Here is a 26,966-nt window from a genome sequence, read left to right on the forward strand (position 1 = left end):
AGCCTTCAGCTTTCCAGATGGGCCAGTGCCTGGCTCTTAGGGAACAGAAATGTGGGCGCTTTAGGGCTCTTTGAAAGCCACCTCTGCCTTTCTTTTTTCTTTTCTTTTTCTTTCTTTCTTTCTTTTTTTTTTTTGAGATGGAGTCTCCCTCTGTTGCCCAGGCTGGAGTGCAGTGGCATGATCTCGGCTCACTGCAGCCCCCGCCTCTTGGGTTCAAGTGGGTCCTGTCTCAGCCTCCTGAGTAGCTGGGATTATAGGCATGCACTACCACGCCCAGCTAATTTTGTATTTTCAGTAGAGTCAGCGTTTCGCCATGTTGGCCAGGCTGGTCTCGAACTCGTGACCTCAGGTGATCTGCCACCTCAGCCTCCCAAAGTGCTAGGATTACAGGCGTGAGCCACCACACCTGGCCTACCCTTGCTTTTCTGACAGTGCCACGTAGGGAGCCTCTGCAAGCTGGAGGTGTGGTGGGGGTTGGGTTAGGCTGTCATTGAGTGAGGCAGCAGAAGTGTCCCCTCAAACCCACCTGGTTCCCCCACCCTGGTATGCATACAAGTTCATCATCATCTTGCAGTGTGTTCATGTCCATACTTTACCCTCTGAACCAGAAGGCAGCAAACTGCAACCCCGATTGCAGCCCACCTCCTGTTTTTGTAAATATGGCTATTCCCCTTTGTTTATGTATTGTCTGGGGCTACTTCCATGCTACGACGACAGCATCAAGCAGAGCTGAGCAACTGCAGCAGAGAGCTCTGTGTGGTCAGCAAAGCTGAGTACATTTACTGTCTGGCCCTTTACAGATAAACTTTGCAGATCTCTCCTGCTGCAGGAGTGCAGGGTGGAGTCTCCTGTCTCCATGTCCCCAGCACCAAGTGACACAGGGTCTGGCACACACATTGGTAAGTAAACATTTGAGTATTTGAAGTAGGTGAGGTCGCCTTACTTATGTGAAAGGTTTTTTTGCCAGACATTGATTGGTATGTTGGAGAAAGATTTCTTTAATCTTGTCCCTGGATTTCGTGGTGATGGTTCTCGACTGAGACTTAACAAGTAAATTGTCCAGTGGCTATGTCCTTTTCTGGCCCACATTGTTATTTCCTGAAGTGTTTATCCAGCCTGCTATCAATTTCCATTCCTGCCAAATTATGATTTTTGGTATGTTTTGTCTAGCAGTGGGATCTTTCCCTTCCTTCTATAAAGAGACATTCCACCTTTCTCTCTGAACTACCCCCAGCCTCACGGCCAGGGCACGTTGCAGCACTCACTGTGTCCCCCTGAGGTCGGGCCTTGGGCCTTTGTCACTATTGTGAGTGGAGGAAAGAACCATGAAATCTCTAGATGCCCACCTGTGAAAAGAGTGAAGCGACTGGATTTGCCTTGGGTGAGAATCTGGCTGTTGGTGGCATGGTGTAAATAAAATGCTTGTTTTTGAAGCTGTCCAGGACCATCATCTGTGCAGTTGGCCAGAAAGCAGCTGTTGAGCCTGGGCTGACTTATATCAGAACCCATTGTGCCACCTTTCGTGTCTGCACTGGTGCTCCCACTGGGAAAGCAGACTCCAGGTCATGGGGCATTCAGTCTGCAGCCTGGCGGCGTCCAGTGCAGCCTGGGCTCCAAGCCTGGCCCTGCACTCGGCAGTCTTGTGACCTTGGGTGCATTACTTTTCTGTTCTTTCTTTCTTTTTTTTTTTTTTTTTTTTAGATGGGAGTCTCACTCTGTTCCCAGGCTGGAGTGCAGTGGCACAATCTTGGCTCACTGCAACCTCTGCCTCCCGGGTTCAAGCGATTCTCCTGCCTCAGCCTCCCGAATAGCTGGGACTACAGGCACGCGCCACCACACCCAGCTAAATTTTGTATTTTTAGTAGAGACAGGGTTTCACCATGTTGACCAGCATGGTCTCGATCTCTTGACCTTGTGATCCACCCACCTCAGCCTCCCGAAGCACTGGGATTACAGGCGTGAGCCACTCGCGTCTGGCCGGGTGCGTTACTTTTCTATCCTGATTGACTGAACCTTAATGTCCTTCTCTGTCAAACAGGCAGTAGTATCTTCCAGAAAGTGCTGTTGTGAAGGGGAGTAGAGTACATGAGGGCTTAGCAGGGTGCCTGGCCCTTGAAGTGCTGGCGGCCACTGATCACCCCTGAATGTGGAGCCGTAGTGGTTCCTGGTGAATGACAGGTCATCCCAGTGCCCTGGTCAGGCATCTGACACTGGCTGGCACTCAAGTGTGCGGTGAAATTAATCCTGTTACCCGGAAATGGCTTTTGATAAATTAATTATGGGGCAGAGATGTTCCCTCTGGTGGACAGATAGCAGGAACCTGTTGGACAGGCGGGCACTGTCTGGAGAGGCGGGGCTTGGATGTGAAGTTGCCGTTGTTGGCGAATCTTTCTGGTTGTTTTTCTTCCAGCACAGCCTGGGAGCACTTCTTTAGATTATGTGCCAAAATATGCAACCTGGATTCTTTTTCTTTGTTCTTTTCTCCATTCATTTGTTCCCAAATCTATCTTCATATGGGTTTTAGGCCCCTTTTTCATCTGCCTAATGGCAATATTTTCTTTTAGGCTGGCAAATTTCAGAATGTTCTAGCTCCTGTGGCGGTGTCTCTGAGTGGCTTCTGTGGGAAAGGAGGGCTTACAGCAAGGGGGCACACAGGCTGGACTTCTTTCCAGCAGGCATCGTTGGGTTGTGTCTGCTTCATATGTCATACTGAGGTTCCAAGTCAGATTCTGTTTGGGGAGAAAACAAATTCTGTTGCCTACAGAAGGGAGAGAAGGTGAGGTAAAGCCGTGGCCATAAGCCAGGTTTGACTTATGCTAACCTGCGAGGACCTGGTGCGTCTGCCCGGTCTAGTCCCACAGACCTAGGGGTGAGTCAGAGCTGGATGGAAATGCCTCAGACCCGCTGGAGAGCTGTTCTCTTGCCTCAGCCAGCTTCCTGCTTCACACTTGGTTCCTCACTGGTGCTTTCTCCCTGCCTTCGGATGGGCTAGCTTAGCTTGGGGTATGCATGTGTGTTGATGGATGGAAACTCGGCAGGTATTTGAAGCCTGGTAAAGCCCTGCTAACAGCGCCCTGGCCTGATGTTTGTGAAAAGCGGCTGGCAAGCATCGGAGCCAGATGGTTGTGGGCGGGTCCAGCCTCGCACTCGGCCGGGTCAGTGGAGGTCCCTGCAACGGGACGAAATCCGAATGATTCTGTTTTATTTTGGAGTTGTGTCCAGTGAAAGATCTCCCGACTGCCGTAAAGCAGGTGTGTATACACAAACTTTGTAAAGGACCAGGCAGTAACTGTTTCAGGCTTTGTGGGCCATAGATGGCCTCTTGTTTATTTCTCTTCAGGCTGCCGGCCCCTGCTCTGCGGGAACGTGGAGGCTGGAAGATTCTCCACCCGTGCATTCTTCACTGTGGAGAGTGTGATTGTCCTCGTAGGGGCTGCTTTCATTCACTGCAGCAGTGACTCGCCTGATTCCTTGTTGGTATCCCAAGTTTGTATAGGAAAATAGGATCCAATCCCAGGCTTGTAAGAGGTGGCTGAGTCCACAGTAAGCCATTTCTTTCTTTCTGGTGTTTTTTTTTTTTTTTTTTAGACAGATTTTTCCCTCTGTCGCCCAGGCTGTAGTGCAGTAGCCCAATCTCCGTTCACTGCAACCTCCAACTCCCAGGCTCAAGCAGTTGTCCTGCCTCAGCCTCCCCAGTGGCTGGGATTACAGGCATGCATCACCACGCCCAACTAATTTTTTTTTTTTGTAGTTTTAGTAGAGACGGAGTTTTACCACGTTGCTCAGGCTGGTCTTGAACTCTTGGGTTCCAGTGATCCACCCGCCTCAGCTCCCCAAAGTGCTGGGATTACAAGCGTGAGCCCCTGCGCCTGGGTAGTAAACCGTTATTTCTGTGGCTGTCAGTTGTCAACATTGATGGGCTTGATTTTAGGGTCAGTGCTTGTCTAGGCCACTCCTTCAGTAGATGAGGAAACAGGTCTAGAGAGGCCAATAGCGTGCCCAACAAGTGCAAAACTTGGTTAAAAGGTTGAGAGCACTGGCTGGGTGTGGTGGCTCACGCCTGTAATCCCAGCACTTTAGGAGGCCAAGGTGGGTGGATCACTTGAGGTTAGGAGTTTGAGACAAGCCTGGCCAACATGGTGAAACCCTGTCTCTACTAAAAATACAAAAATTAGCTGGGCGTGGTGGCATGCACCTGTAATCCCAGCTACTCAGGAGGCCGAGGCTGGAGAATCACTTGAACCTGGGAGGCAGAGGTTATAGTGAGCCAAGATTGTGCCACTGCACTCCTGCCTGGGCGACAGAGTGAGCCTCTGTCTCAAAAAAAAAAAAAAAAATGGAGGGCACTAAAGAAAAAATTGTACAAGCAGGTTAAGTGCAGATGTTAGTCCAATGTGTTTCTTGTACTGGCTTCACCAAGGCTCTGTGATTGGAAGGGGTGGAAAACATTTCACCTGGAACATAGAAGGTGCCCAGTTAGTATTTGTTGGGTGGTTGAATTTACTGGGAGGACATAGTTTAAGCAACAGTTGTAGACAGACTGACATCTCTTAAACACAATTCTAAATTTCTGGGAGAGTGTCTCATGTTTGAGCAAGGTTTTTTTTTTTTTTTTTGAGATGGATTCTCACTCTGCTGCCCAGGCTGGAGTGCAATGGCGCAATCTTGGCTCACTGCAACCTCTGCCTCCTGGGTTCAAGTGATTCTCCTGCCTTAACCTCCCAAGTAGCTGAGATTACAGGCATGCACCACCATGCCTGGCTCCTTTGTGTATTTTTAGTATAGACGGGATTTCACCATGTTGGCCAGGCTGGTCTTGAACTCCTGACCTCAGGTGATCCTCTCGCCTCGGCCTCCCAAAGTGCTGGGATTACAGGCGTGAGCTACCACGCCTGGCCTAAACAAGGTTTTTTTCCTTTTGTTTCCACTAGGGTATGGGGAAGTATGAATCAAACCTCAGAGAAGTGTGGTGTGTGCCAGGTAGTTACACTGAGAGCTGTGTGTGTCCATTCTCCCCTTTTCCCTACGGCCTGGTCAGCACAGAGTCAGAGAAAGTAGAGGCCAGGGCAAACAGCTTTTAAGAGGACTTTTGTTGTTGTTGTTTTGTTTGTTTGTTTTTTGAGACGGAGTCTCACTCTGTCACCCAGGCTGGAGTCCAGTGGCGCCATCTCAGCTCACTGCAAGCTCCGCCTCCTGGGTTCATGCCATTCTCCTGCCTCAGCCTCCCGAGTAGCTGAGACTACAGGTGTCTGCCACCACGCCCGGCTAATTTTTTTTGTATTTTTAGTAGAGACAGGGTTTCACCGTGTTAGCCAGGATGATCTCGATCTCCTGACCTCGTGATCGCCCGCCTCAGCCTCCCGAAGTGCTGGGATTACAGGCGTGAGCCACCGCGCCCGGCCCCCGAGGACTTTTTAAGCAATATTTATATAAGCAAATGTATTTCTGGTCAGTTTTCAGAATTAAATGACATTTAGCTGGGCATGGTGGTTCACGCCTGTAATCCCAGCTACTTTGGAAGCTGAGGCAGGTGAATCGCTTGAACCTAGGAGGCGGAGGTTGCAGTGAGCCGAGATCATGCCACTGCACTCCACCCTAGGTGACAGAGTGAGACTCCGTCTCAACAGAAAGAAAAAAAATCACATTTGATTTAAGAAATCATTCGATGTTGCCAGGCATGGTGGCTCATGCCTTTAATCCCAGCACTTTGGGAAGCTGAGGTGGGTGGATCACTTGAGGCCAGGAGTTTGAGACCAGCCTGGGCAACATGATGAAATCTTGTCTCTACTGAAAATACAAAAATTAGCCGGGTTTGGTGGCACACACCTGTAAGCTCAGCTACTCAGGAGGCTGACACAGGAGAATTGCTTGAATCTGGGAGGTGGAGGTTGCAAGTGAGCTAAGATGGTGCCACTGCACTCCAGCCTGAGCTACAGAAAGAAACTCTGTCTCAAAAAGAAAAAGAAAGAAAAATCATTCAATGTGAAATCTTGCCATGCCTTTCTTTTTTTTGAGACAGGATCTCGCTCTGCCCTCAAGAGGCTTGCAATCTAGCCCAGGGAACGATGCTCTTATTAATTATGACATTTGGGGAGTGGGACAGCAACTCACTGGACCTAGCCTCAGGGAGGGAGATTTAAAATGGCCCATAGACCCCAGGGCAAGGAAGCAGCCAGGTCATGGGCACCGCAATCAGAATTGGGCACGTGGGACTGACTCCCATTCTGAGCATTGCTGCCGTTTGCTCCAGTGCAGGAGGTGAGCTCTGGGGAGGGCTGCTGGGGTCAAGCAGCTGCTGGCAGGTAACTTGGGGGCAGTGAGTGCTTGGAAGCGCTTTTGCTGGTATGTTTCTTCATTGTGCCAGACTCTCCTACACACTCTAGTACATTCAGCATCCTTGGGCTTGGCCACTGAATGTGGGCGGCACTCCCGTCATTGTGACATCAAAAATGCTCCTGCACATTTGCAAACACCCTGGTATTCCTTGGCCCATGGCAGCAGCTGAATAAACTGGGATTTGGGTGAGGGAAGGGAGTTAAGTAACCAACCAGCATGGCTGAAGCCATGTGGGGCGGAGAGGAGAATTTCCTTGAAGAAGGGCGCAGTGTCGGCCCCTGGTTGTGTCCCCTGCTCATACAGATCGGACTTATGACTGCTTATCCCTCGGCATCCATCTTCCTGCGTTCTTCATGAGCATTTCCTGATACGAATTGCATGCGGATCTGTCCCTCAGTGACTGGCAGATCTTAGGTATCAGTCAATACCTGTTAAATGAATGAAAGGATGGTTTGCATACTTGCACGTTTGACATGGCACCAGCTCAGTCAGCGTCTTTTGTCTCACTTGTTTTGGCCCCTGTTTGTAATCGATTTTCGCTCTCTGTGTTTTATTTGGATCATAATATAGTTGTGTGGTTTTTTTGTTTGTTTGTTTGTTTGTTTTTTGTTTTTGACGGAGTCTCGCTCTGTCGCCCAGGCTGGAGTGCAGTGGTGTGATCTCAGCTCGCTGCAAGCTCCGCTTCCTGAGTTCACGCCATTCTCCTGCCTTAGCCTCACGAGTAGCTGGGACTACAGGCACCCACCACCACGCCTGGCTAATTTTTTGTATTTTTAGTAGAGAAGGGGTTTCACCATGTTAGCCAGGATGGTCTCGATCTCCTGACCTAGGGATCCACCTGTCTTGGCCTCCCAAAGTGCTGGGATTACAGGACTGAGCCACCGCACCTGGCCCATAATATAGAGTTTTATCTTTAAAATCATCCTTTGGGGTACAGATTGCCCCCCACCATATCGCATGTGTTCCTCCTGGCCTGCATGGTGTCAGAACAAGATGGTGAAATGGCAAACCTTGCTTCCACAGCTACCACCAAGTGCCTTTTACCAGTCAGTGGTCAAATGGGGAATTATAGTTGTCGCCATTATGTCATTGAGGACATGTTAAACATATGCCTTAATTATTGCTTTAGCTTTGTTTTCCAGTGAGAAGTGATGATCACTTATACAAGTGTTTTTTTGTTTGTTTGTTTGTTTGTTTTTGAGATGGAGTCTTGCTGTGTCGCCCAGGCTGGAGTGCAATAGCACAATTTCTGCTCACTTTAACCTCTGCCTCCTGGGTTCAAGTGATTCTTCTGCCTCAGCCTCCTGAGTAGCTGGGATTACAGGCATGCACCACCATGCCCAGCTAATTTTTGTATTTTTAGTAGAAACGGAGTTTCACCATGTTGGTCAGGCTGGTCTTGAACTCCTGACCTCGTGATCCACCCACTTCAGCCTCCCAAAGTGTTGGGATTACAGGCATGACCCAGCGTGCCCGGCCTACAAGTTTTGTTTTTTAAGAGATAGGATCTTGCTCTGTTGCTCGGGCTGGAGTACAGTGGCCTGATCATAGCTCACTGCAGCCTCAAGCTCCTGGGCTCAAGTGATCCTCCTGCCTCAGCCTCCTAAGTAGCTGGGGCTACAGGTGCATGCCACCATGCCCTGCTAATTATTTTTATTTTTATTTTTATTTATTTATTTTGAGATGTAGTCTCCCTCTGTCACCCAGGCTGGAATGCAGTGGGGCAATCTCAGCTCACTGCAACTTCTGCCTCCCAGCTTCAAGCAATGCTCATGTCTCAACCTCCTGAGTAGCTGGGATTATAAGCATGCACCACCATGTCTGGCTAATTTATGTAATTTTAGTAAAGATGGGGTTTCACCATGTTGGCCAGGCTGGTCTCAAACTCCAAACCTCAGGTGATCTGCCCACCTCAGCCTCCCAAAGTGTTGGGATTATAGGTGTGAGTCACCATGCCCGGCCTGTTTTAATTTTTTTAGACACAGTGTCTTGCTGTGTTGACCAGGCTGGTCTCAAACTCCTGGCTTCAAGCAGTCCTCCCACCTTAGCCTTCCTGAGTAGCTGGGATTACAGGCATGAGCCACTGAGCCCATCAAGTGTTTTTGGTTTTTGGTAAGGAAGCTTAGAACCTATTGCCAAGGTTGGGTATGGAATAAAAAGCAGTGAAACTCTTAGTCCTCAGTGCCTGGCACACAGGCCCTTGGTCGGCAATTAGTATTTGTTTTTGTTGTGTTTTTTTTAAGACGGAGTCTCGCTCTGTCACCCAGGCAGGAGTGCAGTGGTGCAATCTTGACTCACTGCAGCCAGGTTCAAGCAATTCTCCTGCCTCATCCTCCTGAGTAGCTGGGATTACAGATACCTGCCACCACGCCTGGCTAATTGTGTTTTCAGTAGAGATAGGGTTTCGCCATGCTGGCCAGGCAGGTCTCGAACTCCTGACCTTAAGTGATCTGCCCACCTTAGCCTCCCACAGTGCTGAGATTACAGGCGTGAACCACCACACCCAGCCAGGTGCTTAGTATTTTGAGTGAGTGAGTGAGTGAGTGAACTGATGAGGAGAGCACTAGTAGACTCATGATCACCTGTAGCACATTAGAAAGTGGCAGAGAAGGGAAGCTTCTTTCTTGGAGGTCTTTTCAAGGTTGTCCCTTCAAAGGGGCAAGTGTGGATGGCATAGCCCCCATGTGGTCTCTCCCTTGCCAGCCCTGGGGAGTTCTTGCTTTCTGTTTTCCATGTGTGTACCTTAGAGAGCCCTTTTGTTGCCTAAGCAAATGTTTTCTCTCTGGGTACTAGTTGTTTGTTTTGAAAAGTGCATATACTTGATTATTTCTGAAGGATAATACTCTGGCTGCCCTCTGATTTTGTTTTGCTTGTCCTTGAGATGAACAGCTATGGTGTAAGTGGGTTGTGTACCTCCCCTATTCTGCTAGCCTTATTTTCATTGTTATACATGGATGTGCTACAAGTACTGAGCATTTATTTTTCCATCTTGAGCTGTCCTTGACTTGGAGAGGGCTCTGTTGAAGTTTCAGTGTGGTTGGTGTGCAGTAGACTCCAGCCAACTGAGAGTGAGAGGAATTAACAGCAGGTGGGGGTTGGGGGGGTACTCCACAGATCGCCTCGGGGTGTCTACAAAATGCCCTGTAAATGTGAATGAACAGCCTGTGGGTGGTAAGAGCAGTTTTCTAAGGACAGTCCAAAGCTGTCTTCAGATCTTCAAGGAGATCCATGATTCGTGAAGGATTCACTCCGCTGGATCAGAGGTTCTGCTGGAGTGACACTCGTTTTTTTTCCTTCTCTATTTCAAAGGCAGATCGGGAGCGGTGCCGAGAAAAATTTCCTTACTAGATGACATTTCATCGCAATGTCCGATCGTTTGGGGCAAATTACCAAGGGCAAGGATGGGAAAAGCAAGTATTCGACTCTCAGCCTGTTTGATAAGTATAAAGGAAAATCAGTAGACGCGATTAGATCCTCAGGTAAGGCCCGGGGTTGAAGGCCAGTTCCTCAGACTTTCTCTGAGTGACATATCCCAGAAACCCAGAGTCCCTCACCTGGTTAGACAGATGTGGTCCGTGCACACCAGGCTTCCGGGCATGCATGTAGAATCACTCTCTACTTCCTACTTGAGGTGTGATTTCAGAGCCTTGAGCATCCTAACTCTTCCTGTAGTGGAATTTTCTCCATCTATTACCTTATTGAAGCTGGGGAGATATATCTATAGATAGATAGATATCTATAGATATATCTATCTTTAGATAGATAGATATCTATAGATATATCTATCTTTAGATATCTATAGGTGTATACATATACATATATATGCATATGCAACTCATTGCAACCTCCACCTCCTGGGCTCAAGCGAGTCTCTTGCCTCAGCCTCCGGAGTAGCAAGGATTACAGGTGTGTGCCACCACGCCCAGCTAATTTTTGTATTTTTAGTAGAGACGGGGTTTCCCCATGTTAGTGAGGCTGGTCTCAAACTCGTGACCTCAGGTGATCCACCTGCCTCGGCCTCCCAAAGTGCTGGGATTACAGGCGTGAGCCACCGTGCCTGGCCAAAGCTGTGGATTTTTATCCTGATGGGTAGAATGGGACTTAATAGGCATTAGTGTTATCCTTTTTTTTTTTTTTTTTTTTTTTTTTTTTTTTTTTTTTTTTGGAGACACAGTTTCGCTCTTATTGCCCATGCTGGAGTGCAATGGCGTGATCTTGGCTCAGTGCAACCTTCACCTTCTGGGTTCAGGTGATTCTCCTGCCTCAGCCTCCTGAGTAGCTAGGATTACAGGCATGTGCCACCACACCCAGCTAATTTTGCTTTTTGCTTTTTGTTTTTCTTTTTTGAGACAGAGTCTCACTCTGTCACCCAGGCTGGAGTGCAGTGGCGTGATCTCGGCTCACTGCAAGCTCCGCCTCCCGGGTTCATGCCATTCTCCTGCCTCAGCCTCCCGAGTAGCTGGGACTACAGGTGCCCGCCACCACGCCTGGCTAATTTTTTGTATTTTTAGTAGAGACGGGGTTTCACCGTGTTAGCCAGATTGGTCTCGATCTCCTGACCTCGTGATCCGCTCGCCTCCCAAAGTGCTGGGATTACAGGCGTGAGCCACCGCGCCCAGCCTAATTTTGTATTTTTAGTAGAGATGGGGTTTCTCGATGTTGGTCAGGCTGGTCTCGAACTCCCGACCTTAGGTGATCCACCCACCTCGGCCTCCCAAGGTGCTGGGATTACAGGCATGAGCCACTGCACCCGGCCAGTGTTATCCTTAATAAAGAATTTTTTTTTTTGAGACAGAGTCTCACTCTGTCTGCCAGGCTGGGTGGAGTGCAGCAGCGCAATCTCAGCTCACTGCAAGCTCCGCCTCCCGGGTTCACGCCATTCTCCCACCTCAGCCTCCTGAGTAGCTGGGACTACAGGCGCCCGCCACCACGCCTGGCTAATTTTTTGTATTTTTTGTAGAGATGGAGTTTCACCGTGTTAGCTAGGATGGTCTCGATCTCCTGACCCCGTGATCCGCCTGCCTCGGCCTCACAAAGTGCTGGGATTACAGGCACGAGCCACTGCGCCTGGCCATCCTTAAAGAATTTTTTAAATTTTGTTTTAAAATTTATTTATTTAGAGACCAAGTTATGAGACTGGCTAATTTTTATATTTTTAGTAGAGACAGGGTTTTGTCATATTGCCTAGGCTGGTCTCGAACTCCTGGGCTCAAGTGATCTACTTGAGCGATCTACTTGGGAGGCTCGGCCTCCCAAAGTGCTGGGATTACACGTGTGAGCCACCACGCCTGGTGTGTTATCAGCCTTTTTAGCTTTCATGGTTCTTGATATTCTGAAACTTGTTGGGAAGGTTCATGTTGATCCTTTTCACGCCCCATGAAGACTTCATGAATGTCGAAGGGCTCCTGTTCAGTCTTGGTTTGGGTCTAGGCAGAGGCTGTCCCTTTAGTCCTGTAATGAGACCAGAGCTGTCTCAACTTGCAGAGAGGTGGTTCCTCTGTAAGCTGGAGGTTCCTGGGCCTGGCTCCTCACCCATGTTGTAAAGTCCCCGAGCCTTGTCCTGCCCACCAGTGAAACGGAAGCCTTTGTAGAGGTTTTAGCAGCTCCTTTGTCCCTGTAGTCTTCAGTGAAGAGCTTGTAAAGTGACTAAAGTGACACCAAACACTTGTTTGTCCTACTGCTGGTCTGCCCTTTGTTTTTTGTTTGGTTAGCTTTGTTATGATCACTTCGAGTTTGAAAGAACAGCGGAATGCATCAGGCCTCTTTCCTTCTGTGACCTTTTTGCACGGTGTCTGTTCCGTGCCCCTCTCCCTGCAGTTATTCCTAGACATGGCTTACAGAGTCTTGGGAAAGTTGCTGCAGCCCGGCGCATGCCACCACCTGCAAACCTGCCAAGCTTGAAGTCTGAAAACAAAGGAAACGACCCCAACATCGTGATAGTACCCAAGGACGGGACGGGATGGGCAAACAAGCAGGATCAGCAAGACCCAAAGAGGTAAACGGAGGAGGTGGGTGGTGAGTGGGAGCTGGCACTCCAGGGGTGGTCCCGGCATCCTTCCCTTTGGCAAACTAACCCTAACCTTTTGGCTACTGCAGCGCTAGTCTTGCAGTGGCAGAGTTGGAAAACAGGGAGATGCAAATGAAGCTGCTTCCTCTCCGGCCCTGGTGCTTCGTATGTTTCTTTTTCCCTGCCTTCATTTTTTCTGGCTTTTAGAGATGATGGAGCACCACATCTGTGGACAACCTTGTCCCCAATGACCAGTTTCCCCCTGTGCCTTATTAGGAAAGGCCTCATCACCCCAGAGGAACTTATGCAGTGACTCAGAGCCAATTCCTGTAAGAAACACTGTGGACAGAGCTGGGGCTTGAGGACTTCATTCCTGGTGATGGGTGTCCCTGTGAGCTGAGCTCGGCAGAGAATCATGCAGCTTCCCTAACCGTCGGCCCAGCAGCTTCCCAGACAGAGGAGACTTCTGCCGTTGCTCTAAACAGACCCAGTCATCAGTGAGAGCAGTACAGTGATCCTCCAGGATCACTGTACTGCAGCCTCCCTGGAGGCTCACCTCCTGCCAGCACAGTACTTACAGAAACCCTAGGGGGCAGAGGGTGGCACAGTGCTGTCAATCAGAGAAACAGCCCCTGCGTGGTGGGCTGAAAACACAGGGCCTGGCTGCCTGGGGCCCACTTGGATGGCTGCACCTTTGTCTCCTACTGCAAGTCTTCTCTCAGTGTTTAGCCAGTGCTAAGACAATTCAGGGAAGGGGATGTGTTCAGGGAGGGGCAGGACCTTGCTGAGGCTGGCAGGCAGAAACCTGCTGCTGGGGTTTGCCTGTTAAGGAATGTGAACAAAGCTGTCTGGCGGCAGCACCCTCCTGGCCTGCATCTCTGGTGGCCTCCCTGCTGACATAGGAAACCAGACAGTAAAAGGGACCCAGATCTCAGCCTGCCGACCCCAGCATCCTTTTCTTTCAAGTCTGTGCTGGAAATGACCATGGCAGCTTTTGTAAAATTGTTGCCTGTATTTACTTCAGACAGGATGTAGAGAGTGAGCTAGTTATTCAGTTAGAGGATTATAAAGTAGTAATCAAAATAGGGCCTTAGAAGTTATTTTTAAAACGTTTCTAAGAGTTTGCTTAGGGATCATATTGATGGGCGGTATAGCATGACTTTTGAAATCTGCCAGCCCTAAGTGGTTTCCAGCTAGACCACTTATTAGCTTGATGGAACCTGGAGAATTGTTTGACTTCTGAGCCTCAGTTTCCCCCCCTTGAAATAGGAATGATACCTGGCTCTGCTGGTGGTTACAAGGTATCCATGAGGCATTGATGGGCTAGCATAGGTCAAGTGCTTAGCCTAAACCTGGCACAGAGGAGGGGCAGATACTGGCTGCTGTCATTATTCCATTCACATGGTACTCATTCCATTCACACCATGAGCTCTGGAACGAAATGGATATCGCACATTTTAATGGAAGGACTGAAATCCTCTGCACCACCAAAAGTTCTAGAGAGGACAAAGCATTACTCCCTCCTGTTATCCAGCCTTTATTCTGCCTTTGCGGCTCCAGTGAGGGCTAGTTGTGCTGGAGCACGTCCACCAGGGAAGAGGTGAGGATGGAGTGTTGGTGAAGGCACAGACCCCCGTGTGGTTCTCTGCTGCCCCAGGCCACATCCTCCCACCAAGGTATCAGGTGGCAAGTGGGCCCACAACATGGGGACTCAGTGCTTAGTTTTGGAGAACACAAAAGTGCGACTACTTGGAAGCTTCTCTTTTAGGTAGAAGGAGATGTAAGAACCTGATCAGTAGCCTTCTATTTGTAATAATCACGAATGGTGAGTTGCCTGGGTCAGGTGAATCTTGGAAGAGGGTGTCTGTATAGAGTTTGGCTTCCATTTACAGATAAGCCACTTGTATTGGAGGAGTTCCCACCGGGGGTGGCTGCCCTCCTTGAATCTCGTTGAGTGGAAAGTTGCCTACAGTGACTGGAGCACTGAGTTAGAGCAGAAACCTTCATTCGGCCATTTTTTGTTGATTTCATCACTTCACCTGTGGAGTGTAAATTCACTGACACAGCCTTTTTTGGAGGGCAGCCTGGCAATCATTTAAACTTCAAAATATCTTTTGATCCAGCATTTCCATTTCTAAGGTCGTATGCCATGGAATTACATACAGAAAAAGGGTGCAAAGATATGTATTAAAAAAAATTCTTGGCCGGGTGCGGTGGCTAACATCTGTAATCCCAACACTTTGGGAGGCCGAGGAGGGCGGATCACCTGAGGTCAGGAGTTCGAGACCAGCCTGACCAACATGGCGAAACCCCGTCTCCACTAAAAATACAAAAATTAGCTGGGCGTGGTGGTGCACGCCTGTAATCCCAGCTACTTGGGAGGCTGAGGCAGGAGAATCACTTGAACCCGGGAGGCAGAGGTTGCAGTGAGCCGAGATCATGCCACTGCACTGTAGCCTGAGTGACAGAGTGAGACTCCATCTCGAAAAAAAAGAAAAAAAAATTCTTATTGTAGGCCGGGCGCCGTGGCTCACACCTGTAATCCCAGTACTTTGGGAGGCTGAACTGAGCAGATCACATGAGGTCAGGAGTTCGAGACTGGCCTGGCCAACATGTTGAAACCCCGTCTCTACTAAAAATACAAAAATTAGCCAGGCGTGGTGTTGCATAACTGTAATCTCAGATACTCGGGAGACTGAGGCAGGAGAATTGCTTGAACCTGCGAGACAGAGGTTGCAGTGAGCTGAGGTCATGCCACTGCACTGCAGCCTGGGCGGCAGAATGAGACTCCATCTAAAAAAAAAAAAAAATTGCAGTTGTATCTGTAAAGGGGAAAAAAAACCCCATATGAGAGATTGGTTAAATTATGGCCTGTCTAGTTGTGTTGTGTGGTCATTAAAAGCAAAAGGAAGATCCATTTCTATGTTGATGAAAAGATGTTCAGATGCATGAAGTAAAAAACTCATAGAGCTTTATGTATGGGGTCACTCCACTTCTGTTAGAAAAATACTATATTCCTGCAGTGTAAAACTCTGCTGGTTAAAAACAAAACTGTATTGACAGGTATCGAAAAGTCTGCTTGGAGTTTCTCTCTGGATGATGAGATCATGATGTTCTGTGTTACCTAGTTTTATTTATAAGTTTATTTTTACTATGAGCATGTATTTCTTTTATAAGCTCAGAGAAGGTTAAGAAGTCAGCCCTCTGAGTAGGTATGGGCTCTGGGTCTGGGGTAAGGGGCACAAGCCCTTCATTCCAGTGATTCAATTTCCCTATTGGCAAATCCTTCATTTGCATTGTTTACAGTGAGCTTTTAGTTTTTGCAGACAGAAGGCTCTATAAGAAGGCAGAAAAATTTCATTTTTAAAAAAAAGAAAGGCCAGGCGAGGTGGCTCATGCCTGTAGTCCCACCTACTCAGAAGGCCAAGGTGAGAGGATTGCTTGAGGCCGGGAAGCGGAGGTTGCATTGAGCCAAGTTTACCCCACTACACTCCAGCCTGGGTGATAGAGTGAGACCCCCTGTCTCAAAAAAAAGAAAAAGAAAAAGGCAGAGGACTGTCTTGTGCTAATTTTAAATGTCAGTTACTAGAACTTAAGCATGATTTGTTTTCTCATTAGTTTTTGCCAGCATAAGAATCTACTGGGGAAAGTCGTATTTTTATTGGCCAGAGGAGGTCTGCTTCCTGTGAGCAGCTGAACAGCTGTGGCTCCTGAGAACGCAGAGACCTGGCCAGCACACTCTGTGCGGTGCCTGACCCCACTGCCCTGCCTTTGTCTAGTTCCAGTGCGACGGCCTCTCAGCCGCCGGAGTCGCTGCCGCAGCCGGGTTTGCAGAAATCTGTCTCCAATTTGCAGAAACCGACACAGTCAATCAGTCAGGAGGTAGGTGCTGGGACCCCATCCCGACTGTTTCCTGGGCATGGTAGCCCCTAAATCTCTTTGTTGCTGGGGGATGGAAGGAGTCGCTACTGAGAAGTGTGGTTGTGCATGACCTGTCTATTCCAGAGGCACACCCGATGAGTGACTTTAGAAAACCAGCATGGGAAACTGTCGTGGTCACTGGTTAAGAAATTTAATCTGCAACTTTTGGAAAAAGACCTCAGATACAGACTAGGATACAGGCACCTACTTTGGTTCCTGTTGATTTACCTTGAGGCAGGGTCACTCAGGCTGGACTGCAGACTGGTTCAAGGTGAAGCTCCATGGAAGCGTCATGTGAGCTCCATGGAAGCTTGGGTCACAAAAAGGTTCACTGGCCAGGTGAGTTTGAAAAACAAAATGAAGGGACTCCTTTACTGTGGTACTTCTCAGTGCCTTTCATATGCTAATACCTACTGTGACTCTGAGAAGAGGATATAATGGGCAGCAGTCCCTGAATTTATTTGTCCCAGGAAACATTTCTTCACCGAATGTCTCTAGGGACTAATGTCTCTCAGAACACACTTTGGGAAATACGAAGCTACAATCCTTTATTTGTTGATACGTTTTAAGTGTTTTTCTAAGCAGAAAGTAATGATTTCACCAAGCAAGAGCTCGTAACACACTTAGTCCATCAGAGCCTGGCTACAGGTTTCCAGAGATTGGCAGGAGGATATACTTAGCCAGAGCTAGAAATCTGGATGAGAAGTCTATGAATTTTTTAGAAGATGAAAAATAGACGTAGATATCTCGTATTCACCAGCTCTCTTGACAGCGGGAATGAACATATTTTGGTTTTGCTTTGCTGCATGGGCAATATAAGGTCTCAAATGTCATCCCTTCTCTGCTTTAACCATAGTCAGGGAAGTCTGTGGCTTTGCCAGGACACCCTCTCCCCACCTAACACTGAACCGTGCTTTTAAAATTAAAGACAAGAAAAGAGGTCTATAATCATGCAAGACGCCTTTTTTGTTGGCCTAAATCCACTGGGACCTGTAGGGTAGTCAGAGTATTTAGAGTTGAGTTCCTTTCTGTTTCCCAGAATTTGAAAGCAAAGGAGTGAGCTGATAGAGCCGAGAGATCAGATTTGCCTCTGAAGCATGTTCAAGATGTATGTGCCTAGACCCCACCACTGGGGCCTGTGGGTGAGGTCCTGGGCATCTATTTGAATGAATTGCTGAAGGGGCAGCACTATGCCAAGGAAGGGGAACCCATCCTGGCACTGGCACAGGGGTCACCTTGTCCAGTGCTCAGTGCTTCTTTGCTGCTACCTGGTTTTCTCTCATATGTGAGGGGCAGGTAAGAAGAGGTGCCCAGTGTTGTTTGAGTTTTAGAACATCTACCAGTAAGTGGGGAAACTTCACAAAGCAGCAGCTTTGTTTTGTGTATTTTCACCTTCAGTTAGAAGAGGAAGGCTGTGAAATGAATGTTAGTTGAATGGAAAAGACGGGTGAGCTTAGTGGTTAGAGACTCGAAAGGGCACTGGACATAGGCAGGCTGGAGACTGGTCCTGGTCCTGCTGTTCTGCATCTGACTCAGTCACTCTTCTCTGAGCCTCAGTGGGGGATGTGACTAGAGCCCTCCCAGGGTGTGGTGAGCATTCGGTCAGGCTGGGTGTGCTTCGCATAATGCTGACCTTGGCGAGTTTTCAGCAGAGGTGACCTCGTAGGGTTCTCAGGAGGGGAGCTGTGCCTTATAGAGTCACAGTCACTACAGAAAGTGCTGCAGCCGGCCCACCCAGCTCAAGATCTGGCATGTTGGCCTTCCCGTGTTCACGTTCCTCATTAGCAGCTGCGCAGTTTTAAAGACATGCCGGAACTGGGCCTTAGTCTTTGTCTCTGGAGCAAAATAAAGTAGCTCTATGTGGACACGGGAGGTTCCAGAGCACCGCAAGGAGAAAAACAGGTTTGGGTCCTGGCTTTGCTGTGTCACTGTCTATGTGACTTGAAGCTGGTCACTCCCCAAATCCTGCTCCTTGTCTGTAGAGTGGGCCTGGCATTTTCTGGTCCCTGGGACCGCTGTGTGGAGTGTGCATTGCAGGGGAGGTTCAGGGCTTTGCTGCTGCTCAGAAAGTGGTGGTGGATGGATCCGTGTAGGGTTTGAATCTAAGGTGCTGGCCTATCAGCACCTTGTAATAGGCTGTTATTGTATAGTGGAATAAGGGAGCTGGCCCTCTTCTGATTCTCTTCCTTCTTTCAGAATACAAATTCAGTGCCAGGTGGACCAAAGTCATGGGCACAGCTGAATGGAAAGCCAGTAGGACACGAAGGTGGTAAGTGTGCACGTGGGTGTGTGTGTTTGGGGACGCTGGGGAGGGGGAGGTGAATGCCTTTTCCAGAATGTCTGGTTGGGTCTAGGCACCCAGAAGCTTTGAGGACTCTCTTCCACAAAGAGGTACCATCTGTGGAGCCCTTGCCTGTGCACAGCGGGTGCTGACTCTGCAGAGGTGCCAGCTCTTTGGTTTCTTTGTATGTGTGCTCTTGCTGAGACAGAGGAGTGCTGACTGGGCTGTGCTGCTGGTGGGCTCCTACTTGCTCCGCGGTGTTGCCAGCATCCGCTTCCTCTCTTCTGGGACCACAGGAGGGAGGTGTCACATGGTGTGGCTTGGGTTGATGAAGAAGCTGGCTTTGGGGTTGGAGTGGCCCGCCTGGAGGATGTTCTATCTGAGCACTCCGAGGGTTACGTGATGTTACCAGAAGCGCTGCGCCCAACACACAGGAAGCTCCCTGGAAGCGGAGCCCACTGTGCTGCTTCTGTGGAGTAGCTCAGGAGAAAGATGAGGGTGATGGACCGAAGGAAACAGTGTTCAGAGTTTTAAAAATAAATGCATGGGAATTACACATTCACACGGCCTCCGAGGCAGGCCCAGAATAGTGGGCTAAACTCACAGGGTGAGTTCTGTGCATCCAGGCTGCCCTCCAGCCCCCACAGTCCTTGGAGAATGTGGGTCAGCAGATGTTCTTGAGAGAACCAAAAGATCTGGATTTTCTACGTGAGCTCTTCTAATTTTTGATGATAGCTTGAATGTTTCTAGCATACTATGCTTCAGACCAAACTAGGCAGCAGGTCTGAGTGGGAAGGAGAGTGGTCGTGGTGTGGGCCGACAATTCAAAGGAATATACTAGGAAAAGCCCACAATTCGCTTTCTTCTGTAAAGCAGCACTGGCTGCCCCTTATTACCCTTTGCCGCCATCCTGATATCACCTTCTGCTTCCTGCACTACCTCTGCCAGCCAAGGCTTCCCCAGACTTGGTCTTTAGTAGCCTGTATTAGAAAACCAGCTGCACATCCTTTGTTCCCTGAACCTCACCCCCAGCCTGCCATGCCGAAGGAGGTCCTGCCCCTTGTGGGTTGAAATCCGTGTACTCAAAGGCTCTTCCCTCAGTCTCCAACGGGAAATGACCGATCAGTCAATGTGCCAATTGGATTTCAATGCCCCAGCTTCTCCCAAGGGGCTGAGGGTACAGATCGAGTGCCAGCAGGAGTGCAGTGGCGCAATTATAGCCCATTGCAGCCTCGATCTCCCGGGCTCAAGCAATCCTCCCACCTCAGCTTCCTGAGTAGCTGGGACCACAGGTGTGTACCACGACACCTGGCTGATATATATATATATTTTTTTTCCATTCTGAGTAGAGACAAGATCTCACTATGTTGCCCAGGCTGGTTTCAAACTCCTAGGCTCAGCCGGGCGTGGTGGCTCACGCCTGTAATCCCAGCACTTTGGGAGGCCGAGGCGGGTGGATTACGAGGTCAGGAGATCGAGACCATCCTGGCTAGCACGGTGAAACTCTGTCTTTACTAAAAATACAAAAAATTAGCCGGGCGCGGTGGTGGGCACCTGTACTCCCAGCTACTCGGGAGGCTGAGGCAGGAGAATGGCGTGAACCTGGGAGGCGGAGCTTGCAGTGAGCGGAGATCGCGCCACTGCACTCCAGCCTGGGCGACAGAGCGAGACTCTGCCTCAAAAAACAAACAAACAAACAAACAAAAAACTCCTAGGCTCAAGCGATCCTCCCACTTCAGCCTCCCCAGTAGCTGGGGCTGGGATCACAGGCCCATGCACCACCATGCCTGGCTTATTGATTAATTGATTGATTGACTGAGTGATTGATTGATTGCGACGAGATCTCACTATGTTGCTCAGGCTGGTCTCCAACTCCTGGGCTCAAATGATCCTTCTACTTTGGCCTCCCAGAGTGCTGGGATTACAGACGTAAGCCACCGTGCCTGACCTCGAAAGGGTCGTTGAAGATGCTTTATGAAGAGCATTCACTGGTTCTTTGGCTTTCCATATCTTATATTTCTGTAAGGTTAGAATTTTTTTGTTTTTGTTCTTTTTTTGAGACAGAGTCTTGCTTTGTCACACAGGCTGGAGTGCAGTGGCACAATAGCTCACTGCAGCCTCCGTAAGGTTAGAATTTTTAAAAGTAGATAGAATATGTTAATTTTTATTTAAGAAGAATTACAAAAATTAAAAGAAAAACTTCTATATAAATTGGCCCAATTCCTATGGAAGCCAGTTTGGCACTGCCTGGCAAAATAATAACACATAATACCCTTTGACCTAGCAAGTGCACCCTGAGGAAATTGCTCTACAAATTATACTTGCCCATGTGTGAAATGACTTGTGCATAAGATTAGTCATTGCAACATTATAATAGCAAAAGATTGCAAACAGTCTCTTGAAATGCCTGTAAAATTATGGTACTTTATTGAAATGTGATTTGGCTATAAAGAAAAAAAGCAGAAGTTTTCTCTTGATTTGGCAAGATCTCCAGGTGAAAAAAAGTACAGAATGGTATGTATAGTATCTTACCATTTGTGTAAAAAATGGGGGTGAGGGCTGGACGTGGTGACTCACACCTGTAATCCCAGGACTTTGGGAGGCCAAGGCAGAAGGATTGCTTGAGTCCAGTCGTTTGAGACCAGCCTGGGCAACATGGTGAAACCCTGTCTCTACAAGAAATACAAAAAATCAGCCGAGTGTGGTGGCAGACACCTGTAGTCCCCGCTACTTGGGAGGCTTGAGGCAGGAGAATCACCTGAGCACCAGAGGTGGAGGCTGCAGTGAGCTGTGGTCACACTCCTGTACACCAACCTGGGTGACAGAGCAAGACCCTATCTTAAAAGACAAAAAAATGGGAGTGAGGAAAAATACACTTCTAAAAAATGTTGTATATGCATGTTTTAAAAGCCACCCATCTGTATACTGATGTATATGTGTTTAAAAGTCTCCAGAAGGTAACAGAAAACTGCCAGTTTTTTGAGGGAGTCAGAAGGGGGCAAATGGGCATAGGGGTGAGAGGAAGGCTTCTGTGTCTACCTTTACATGGTGTTCACTTCTGAACCATGTTACTGCGTTACCTATAAAAAATATAGATAATGTAACTATCACAATAAAGCTTGATGGAGAAAATTTTAAACTGGATGTGGTGGCACACACCTGTTATCCCAGCTACTTGGGAGGCCAAGGTGAGAGGACTGGTTGAGCCCAGGAGTTTATATAAGTCCAGCCTGAAAAACATAGCAAGACCCTTTCTCTACACAAAATTTAAAAAAAGAAAAGAAAATAATTGCAGGCAGAAACCTGCCAGCCCACAGAATCGACACACTGGGCAGGGTGGGGGCCAAGTGTAAAAGTCAGTTTCAGTTTCCCCTCTTGTGCTAGAGTCACACATCTGTGACACTGTCAGGAATGCGGGGATTTGAGGGTGTTGCCCACAAGTGTTTTCATGACTCTTTGGAATTCAAAAGGACTTTTCCTGAATTGATAGACTCAGTTGATAGGTCACCTGAAACAGACCCAGGAGACCTGATTGCATGTTTGGGTAGAGGTCAGAGGCTCAGATACCAGCTGCTGCCCCACCAGTGGTTCAGCCTGTGACCTTGGAAGAAGCACCCCGACTTTCCTGCCTCAGTTTCTCATGGCAGAGAACAGATGGCAGGTGAACATCTTAAAACAATGGGACCTTGTGAATACTGGTATTTTGGTGTGAGATTTTTTTCCTACCCTTTATCCTTATTAAGATTAATTCATGCTTACAATAATATTTTCATGATTCTTGAAGCAGAAGAAAGAGATGGAACAGCAATATTGGACAGGTGCTGGTTTTTTTCCTAATTTCATATCTACCTTTTTTTTTTTTTTTGAGTCAGGGTTTCATTCTGTTGCCCAGGCTGGAGAGCAGTAGCGCAGTTTTGGTTCACTATAGCTTCAGTCTTCTGGGCTCAAGCAGTCTTCCCACCTTAGCCTCCCAAGTAGATGGGACCACAGGCATGCACCACCATGCTCGGCTAATTTTTGTGATTTTTGTAGAGATGGGGTTTCATCATGTTGTCCGGGCTGGTTATACTATGTTTTAAAAATTAGAGTTTTTATTTGATTCTTGCCAGTGACCTTCTACCATAATGAAGCGACTCTGAGTCAGAGCCCCCTTCACAGAGCGCCGGAGCTCCTTCATGACACTTGGAGTCCATCTCTGGCTGGTCATTGGTGAATGGTGTCCAGTCTCACCATCAGGTTTATTTGACCCTGGACCTTTTTACTAAGGGAGTGGCAAGCGAATTGCCGCCACATGCCTGTGTGGTGATCCAGCCGCGCCTTTCTAGCACAGTCGGCTTTAGTGAACAGGCCCGTGGATCAGTGGTGCTAAGAATAATTTAAACTACTTAGGGGAAGATTTGGGTTTAGCTGTATAGGGAACAAGGCATTCCACAGGGGGCCATTTGTTGTGTGGTGTCGCCACTGTTCCTAGATTTCTCCTGTCTGGAGTGTGCTGCATATTCCAGATCAAAAGACGTGCCATTTTTAATCTGTTCATCCAAAAATGGTGGCAGAACCTCTGTGCTAAGTTCTGTGTGTAAGGGAACAACATTAGGAAAGGCTTCTTCTCTAAAGCAGGTTGTAATGTCAAGGAATGAATGAAAGAATGAAGAAATAAACTGTTCCCAGGATTATAAGAGTGAAATGTTTGGCCTTGTAGGGCTCAAGGAACTTAGTAGAAAATGCGAAAGGACAGGTGAATGAGGAGTTACTCGTGTGTATAAATCTAATTTCCACCTGATCTTACCACATTTGATGGTAGAAAGCAGCATTTTTTATTTTATTTTATTTTATTTTTTTGAGACGGAGTCTCGCTCTGTTGCCCAGGCTGGAGTGCAGTGGCACGATCTCGGCTCACTGCAAGCTCCACCTCCTGGGTTCATGCCATTCTCCTGCCTCAGCCTCCCTAGTAGCTGGGACTACAGGCGCCTGCCACTATGCCTGGCTAATGTTTTTTTGTATTTTTAGTATAGATGGGGTTTCACCATGTTAGCCAGGGTGGTCTCGATCTCCTGACCTCATGATCTGCCCGCCTTGGCCTCCCAAAGTGCTGGGATTACAGGCGTGAGCCACTGCGCCCCGCCTATTTTTTTATTTTTAGAGAGAGGGTCTCACTTTGTCACCCAGACTGGAGTGCAGTGGCACGCTTTCAGCTCACTGCAACCTCCACCTCCCGGGCTCAAGTGATCCTCCCACCCCAGCCTCCTGAGTAGTTGGGACTACAGGCGCCCGCCACCACACTAATTTTTTGTATTTTTTGGTAGAGACAGGGTTTTGCCATGTTGCCCAGGCTGGTCTTGAACTCCTGAGCTCAAGTGATCCACCCACCTCGGCCTCCCAAAGTGCTAGGATTACAGGTGTGAGCCACTGTGCCAGGCAGAAGCAGCGTCTTAATCCTTTTGGGGTGGCCTGGGGCAGGGATGGCAGCACTCTCTGTAGGTGTTGCCTCCACAGGAAAGCAGTTGCCTTCTTGACCTCCCCTGGGCTGATTTTATAGGAGGCTGTGCTTGTCTGTGGCCCCAGGCAATCAGAAGAACCTTCCCTGCTGGGGCAGGCTGTGGCCTGGAGCGGCTGTGATGTCTTACCCCATTCCCTTCGTAAGCAGGCACTGGTCCTTGCAGGTCAGCTGGGAAGGGGCATGATGCTGTTAGCAGCAGCTTCCGTTGCCACCCTCAGTGCCCTCGTGGCATCTGCCAGCACAGAGCACCCTTGTGACAAGGCTCCCTTAGAAAGCCCACTTCCAGGCAACATGGCTTTCAAGGTGTGGAGCTGGGAAGCAGATGACTGTTGACTCCATCTCACTTCCTCCATGTCTACCCCGTCTTCTTGACAGGTTTAAGGGGCTCAAGCCGACTGTTATCCTTCTCTCCCGAGGAATTTCCGACGCTGAAAGCAGCTGGAGGGCAGGACAAGGCTGGCAAAGAAAAGGGCGTCTTAGATCTGTCGTATGGGCCAGGACCAAGCCTCCGCCCTCAGAGTAAGTGACTGCAGCCTTTGGGCACTCGATGGAGTCACAGAACTTCCTCCTCTCATCTCTCTGCACTCCTAAAAGGGTGCTGATGCCACTGGGATCTCTGGTTCGAGCTGGAAACGTGGCTCTTTGCCTCACCGTGTGATCTGTGCACCCACTGGACTTGCTGCCTAGGTCATTGGATTGGGCCTTGTGCCTTTTTTGTCTCTTGGGTTGGGCCAGGCCTGTCCCCTCCCCCTTTGTCATCCAGTTGTTAGTTTTGCTGTGCCTGGTGGCTGTGGCAAGGATGGACAAAGGACCAATTAACTTAGGTCCCCAGTTGAAGAGCTTATTTTCTAAAGCTCCCAATCCTAGCTGCATCTAGTGGGAATCACTGGGGAGTTTGTGAATGAGTCTGATTTCCAGTCCTCCCCTACCCCAGCCCAATTGGGACCTGTATTTTTAACCCATTCCTCTGGGGATTGTTACATAAATCAGCCTGCAACTGGTCTCTACTGGCTCCTCATCTTAGGTTGGGCCAGGGAAGTGGCAGGATTGTGTAGCACTTCTTGCTGGAAATTTCTCCTTGGAAGCCGAGGGTGGCTGGAGGTTAAGGTGGTGTTTAGGAATGCGATTTTCCACATGTTCTACTCAGGGATTTTGAAGTGGCTCATGTAGTGCAGGGGACTTGATCAGTCTTAAATTGCGAGGGCCTTTTGTTTGCTTGCCTTGATGTATCCCTAAGGCCTCTCCCATTCAAGTCATAAGTGATGTCCTGTAAGTCAGTGATCACTGTGGATGTGTCTTACTTAAACCAGCACTCACCACCTTTCCAGTGGCCCACGCAGGACTGGTTTATTTTACTTCTTTTTTTTTTTTTTTCTTTTTGAGATGGAGTTTCGCTCTTGTTGCCCAGGGTGGAGTGCAATGTTGCGATCTCTGCTCACTGCAACCTCCGCCTCCGGGGTTCAAGTGATTCTCCTGCCTCAGGCTCCCGAGTAGCTGGGATTACAGGCATGTGCCACCACGCCCAGCTAATTTTGTATTTTTAGTAGAGATGGGGTTTCTCCATGTTGGTCAGGCTGGCCTTGAACTCCTGACCTCAGGTGATCGCCCGTCTCAGCCTCCCAAAGTGCTGGGATTATAGGCGTGAGCCACTGCGCCCGGCCTGTTTGCTTCATTTTAAGGGACATGAATTATGTCTTTCTGGGATTAATTAAGATGAACTGCTTTGTGGGACTATAAAAATGTAGACATAGAAGAAGCTTCTAAGCGTCAGTTTAATCTCCTCATTGGAGAAGATGAGAAAACATGGACAGAGGGGTGACCTCGGCTTGCCAAATCACACAGCAAAGGGGTTGAAGAGCTGGGATCAGACATGTTCTGGGTCTCTTTCCCTTAAGGGTCGTGTAACTCAGAGACTTTTGTGCTTCAACTTCTGACGGAAAACGGGTCTGTTGTCTCATTTGATTTCTTGTTGGCCTCTAATAATTTCCACCCGATCTTACTACGTTTGGCAATAGAAAGCATCATTTTAAAAAGACAGGTCAGCAGGTTTCTGTCTGTGAGCTACGCAAGTGCCCCACACCTCCACTGGAAGGACAGCAGCTGCGCCTTGCCTGTCCTGTGGGCTGGGGGATCTTTATTAAAAGGTGCCACTGCTAAACAAAGCCTGAAACCACTGTGCCTGGAACTCGCTCCTGTTTGAATGTGTAGTCCAGTGCTGACCCTAAGTGGGCTGGTCAGCGTTTGTTGAAGGAATGACCCAAGGCTAGTTTCATCAGGGCCATCTTCATCTCTCTGGGTTGTGAGACTTAGGGGAAGGGTGGTGATTGTTACTTACTGATGAATCCTTCTCTCTGAGTAGATCTCATTTTATATTTCGCAGTCAGACTTCCCTCAGCAAGTTCATCCTCATTGTCCAACGGTCTGCCCCAACCTTCCCTGACAGATTTAACAATTCTTCACTTTAGGTGTTTTTTTGTTTTTCATTTTATTTTTTTGGTGAAGGAGGGGGTCCCTTGACCTTCAGAACCTCATACGATCCCTCCTTCCCCCTCCTCTTCCCTCTCCCCTTTTGCCCCCTTTCAATTTCCAGATGTGACAAGCTGGAGGGAGGGCGGTGGGCGACACATAATTTCTGCCACGTCTCTGAGCACCTCCCCAACTGAGCTGGGCAGCAGGAACTCGAGTACGGGAGATGGAGCCCCCTCCTCGGCATGTACCAGCGATTCTAAGGACCCCTCTCTCCGCCCGGCTCAGCCTGTCCGAAAAGGGGCTTCACAGTTCATGGGAAATGTATACCACCCACCTACATACCATGACATGCTTCCTGCTTTTGTAAGTCTTCAGAGTGTACTTTTTCCCCCTCCATGAAGTTGGATTGTGTCCAGCAGATAGGTCAAGTGGTTGAATGTCCCCCTTGGGGTCTC

General features: G+C 48.7%; 1 protein-coding gene across 10 annotated transcripts in view; it reads left to right on the forward strand.

The window, feature by feature from the left end:
* The window catches only part of PRRC2B (proline rich coiled-coil 2B), a 107,103-nt gene that overhangs the window by 26,221 nt on the left and 53,916 nt on the right, over positions 1-26,966 (forward strand). For 9 of the 10 annotated variants that reach the window (XR_004031456.1, XM_030818056.1, XM_030818062.1 and 6 more), the window contains exons 2-7: positions 9,646-9,815; positions 12,154-12,331; positions 16,123-16,225; positions 18,461-18,533; positions 24,418-24,561; positions 26,633-26,874. Coding sequence is in view for 9 of the 10 variants with exons in the window: in XM_030818056.1 (XP_030673916.1) it covers positions 9,701-9,815; positions 12,154-12,331; positions 16,123-16,225; positions 18,461-18,533; positions 24,418-24,561; positions 26,633-26,874 (855 nt within the window). In the remaining variant the exon portion in view is untranslated. The remainder of the gene's footprint in view (positions 1-9,645; positions 9,816-12,153; positions 12,332-16,122; positions 16,226-18,460; positions 18,534-24,417; positions 24,562-26,632; positions 26,875-26,966) is intronic. The other variant, XM_030818058.1, reaches the window with a different exon arrangement.

Source organism: Nomascus leucogenys, chromosome 8, assembly GCF_006542625.1.
Source record: "Nomascus leucogenys isolate Asia chromosome 8, Asia_NLE_v1, whole genome shotgun sequence".
Taxonomy (NCBI): Eukaryota; Metazoa; Chordata; class Mammalia; order Primates; family Hylobatidae; genus Nomascus; species Nomascus leucogenys.